The sequence below is a fragment of the Suricata suricatta genome, chromosome 8, assembly GCF_006229205.1.
Source record: "Suricata suricatta isolate VVHF042 chromosome 8, meerkat_22Aug2017_6uvM2_HiC, whole genome shotgun sequence".
Taxonomy (NCBI): Eukaryota; Metazoa; Chordata; class Mammalia; order Carnivora; family Herpestidae; genus Suricata; species Suricata suricatta.
Window position 1 is genome coordinate 132,632,986 of NC_043707.1, and position 3,831 is coordinate 132,636,816.

Below are 3,831 nucleotides of genomic sequence, written 5' to 3' on the forward strand. Positions count from 1 at the left end.
CTTTAATTTCCCTTGCCTTGGAGGATGTGTCAAGTAGGAGATTGCTGCGGTGGAGGTCTAGGAGGTTTTTCCCTACTTTCTCCTCTAGGGTTTTGATGGTTTCCTGTCTCACATTCAGGTCCTTCAGCCATTTTGATCTTAAAATTCCATTGTTTTTAAACGAACATAGTCACTCCAGCTATAAACAAGCAAGTGTCTGAATAAATCATGAAATAAATCATGTTGCATGTACTAAATGCCTTTCAACCGTTTGGATCATCTCTTCCATGGAGCTCACATTAAGCGCATGTGCTTGTCACAGGGAAGTACATGACTTATGAATCACCTACAGCATGCCAGTAGTGGTCGGAGTGGTTATGAACTGGATTAAACTTCTCCGTGACAATTCTAAGTCAAGCAAACTTATCAGCTCCATTTTGCAGATGGGGGCGCTGAGGCTAACCAAGGTCAAGTGCCTTGCCTGCCAAGGAGTAAGATGCAGAACTTATGTTCTCAACCACTAAACCAGAAGGAGCTTGGACTCTGGAGTCAGGAAGATCTGAATGGCATTGGATATTAGCATCTCTGAGCTTTGATTTCTCTTTTTTGTAAAATAGAATCGGGTCCATGGCCCAAGGATGAGCTTGGGGTTTAGATGTGATGACTCGTGTGGAGTGTCTCACTGGTGGATCCTGGCAAGTGTGATCTCTGTCCCTTCTCCTGCTCACACCCACTGGTCTTGTCCCTGGTCCCCTGGGATGCCCCAGTGCATTCCTTCCATGGAGACATCCAAGGCTTTGATTTCTCCAAAGAGAACTCCAAACAAAACCTTTATTTCCCTGCTTGAGCTGGAGGAGAGCAAGGTGAGCAGCAAGTTGGAGATGACCTGCTTGGCCCACATCTAAGGACACCAGGCCTCTGTACTGAGTTGGCTAGGACCTTCACTGTCCAGCTCAGCTCTGAGCACCCTGACGTGAAGATGCCTCCTGTCATCTTAGGTGGGCTCCAGCGCACACCTCTTCCACTGCAGTTTCCCCGTGCTCTCTGTACTCACCCGCGGCTCACATTGTTTCCTGGAAACCTTTCTACATGCCTAGCAGGGGGACGGACACCAAACCAACTTTCGTATCCAAGCTCAAGGCCATGTTCTCATTGACAGAGGCCATCCCTGACCTGTATCTTCCTGCTCACAGCAATGGCTGCTGCCTCCTTGGAGGCCCTAAGTACCCTGCCCAGATTTCTTCAGAACTCCTGGAGGCTTTGTTACATGGATGTGGTCACCCATGTGTCTCCCTCCGCCAAACATCATTATCTTCATCAATGACACGCCATGATGGGCAGCGTGTCCTGGGAGTCCCCAGCCAGCGCTGGAGGAACCAGGATGCGAGGTGACAAGCAAACTCCCCCTTCAGGGCTGTGAAACTGGACAAGGAAACCCCAGGGAAGATGGAGGGGGAGTCCTCACGGGGTGCAGCTCTTGAAATTGGAGACCAATGGGAAGACTTACATCACCCTCCGGGCAGAGGAAGCCTGCTTTCCTCCTCCAACCGAAGGAGAGAAGGAACTTCCCCTTTCCCAGCAACAAGCTCAGCCAATAAAAAGATGCCACAACTCAGCCAATGAGAAACTGCCCCTGCCTGACCTCACGCTTTCCTCCAATGGACTTTCATTCAAAGCAGCCCCTCCCACCTGCCTCCCCTTCTCTGTAAAGAAGCTTCTCTCCTTTGATCTCTGGGCTTTCAGGTGGTTTGGCATAACTTGCTTGTCCCCTCCTGAATAAGCCCAGCTTGCTGGCAAAATAATGGGCTGTGTTACTTCTGAGGTCCACCGGGGAGTCTCCTGTGTGTGCCCCAGAGCCAGGGTCATCAGCAGGGGCTTGCAGCTCGTGGGCTCCTCTTTGGGAGGAAACAAGGTCAGAAAGGTCTTTCTGGTTCTCAAACTGGCCCATAATTCCATGCAACAGAAGCCACTGGTTTGAGACAGGTAGACCCCTGGCGAAGTGCATGACCAGGAAAAGTAAGAGAGATGAGAGTTTTGCATCCTCAGCCTGTCTCCTTGAGTCAATAACATTTCTGTAATTATAAACTAGACGTGTTCGTGTCTCTGAGAGTTATCCACATCCATGGTGGAACATTCTAGAAGCACGGAAACATGTTTTATTTCTTTACCAAACATAGGAAGCCCTTATCACATGTCATCTAATACTTTTTCCAACCTGATGAGATGGACACTATTGTTTTCCTTTCGCAGATGAGAACATGGACACAGAGAGGTCAAGTGCATTGCCCAAGATTGCACAGTCAGAGCTGGAATGCACTCGCTGGCTGCCATCTGGGCTCCTTACCTTTCACTCTGCTGTCAGCTAAGCGAGGCCTTCTGTCTTCCTCCTTCCACAGCTGCCCCCCATCCTCACAGGTAAGCAGTACGAACTGTTGGGCTGCTAACACCCAGGGGTTGGAATATTGGGGTTAAAACCAGTTGCCTGCCTCCTACCAGATGCCAAACCTTGGTTTCCAAAGCTTGTTGCAGCTCTAAACATGTGCCCTCCTATCCACGGCCCCGTCCCTGCTCAGAGCCCGGCCAGCGGCGCCCCTGTGGCATGCTGGATAGATTCACCTGTGTCTCAATCAGCGCGTGGAAAGCCCCTACCGCGTAGCAGGTCTGTGCCCACGACCGGCTTTGCAAAGGTGGCTAAGGCGGTGCCTGCTCTCCAAGTGCCTACACTCTATTCAGGGGAGACCGGCAGGCAGTTGAGTGCGCAGAGGTCAAAAGAAGCTGTGGATGGAGGCAGTTCGGTTCCCTGTGAGGCTGAAAACCCTTGGGAAGAAGGGTCCGAAATCCCTTTAGAATCCTCAGAGAGCGGCCAGGTAATTGATGCTCAGTATGTGTTTGAAGGAAGAAAAGGAGGGAGGGCGGGAGAGATGAAGGGAAGGGAAGAGGGAGGGACACAGAGCTGCAGACACAAAAGAGAGGGTAGCAAAACGTGTCTTGAGGGGAATCAGAAGAGGAAAGGAGGGGCAGGTTTCGGGGAAAGAGGAAGGGAGCCCCAGCCCATTACGCAGCCCAAGAGCAAACTCACCAAAGTGAATGCACACAGGCACGGGCAATGCAGAAATCTGAAGCTGGAGGGATGTTGCAAGGTAGAGGGGACATCTGTGGTGAGGAAGTGCTGGAAGACACTCCAGACGAAGACTCCAACAAAAAAGGTGGATGGGAGCACCAGGCACAGCACCAGCATGATTCTGAGGCTGCTGGAAGCTGCTGCCCTAGAGAAAGAAGCTTGGAAACTTCTGTTAGGAGAATGTAGGCTGGCTATACTGATTTGGGGCTTAGGCATGATTTAGTGGCCTGACCTCATTTGTTACAGGGTCAACGGGAGCTGGAGGAACTATATCCCTGAGCAATGCAAGCACCAGGGAAACCGGTCTTGCCCAGGACCCCTAAGAGAAAGGCCTCACGTGGTTGCACAGGCCTGTGTGTCCTCATCTTTCCCTTGTAGAATCGGCCAGCTTTCCTCAACACTGCATGGTTAGGCTAGGCAAAGCACATCTCATGCCAGGTCGCTGCCCCTGCCCCACTCGGGTCCAGGCTGTGGGGATAGGTGGCACAGCCGAGAGTCAGGGAGACTCACTCGGATGCCAGCCTGCGTGGGTTTGAATCCTGCCTTTTCAGCTAACTGACTCCGTGGCTGTGGATAAGTTATCTCTGTTCTCTGCATTGATTCAGTGCCTCCTCTAAGGAGATAAGGGTGCGTGGGTGGCTCGGTTGGTTAAGCGTCCGACTTCGGCCTGGGTCGTAATCTCGTTGCTCCTGAGTTCAAGTCCCACATCGGGCTCTGTGCTGACAGCTCAG

At 51.7% G+C, this 3,831-nt stretch overlaps 1 protein-coding gene across 1 annotated transcript in view; it reads right to left on the minus strand.

Annotated features, from left to right (window-relative positions):
* The window catches only part of LOC115297779 (arylacetamide deacetylase-like 4), a 15,654-nt gene extending 12,437 nt beyond the window's left edge, over positions 1 to 3,217 (minus strand). Inside the window, 1 exon segment of the mRNA XM_029945908.1 lies at positions 3,059 to 3,217. Coding sequence (XP_029801768.1) covers positions 3,059 to 3,217 — 159 coding nt within the window.
* Between the last annotated feature and the right edge of the window lie 614 nt (positions 3,218 to 3,831).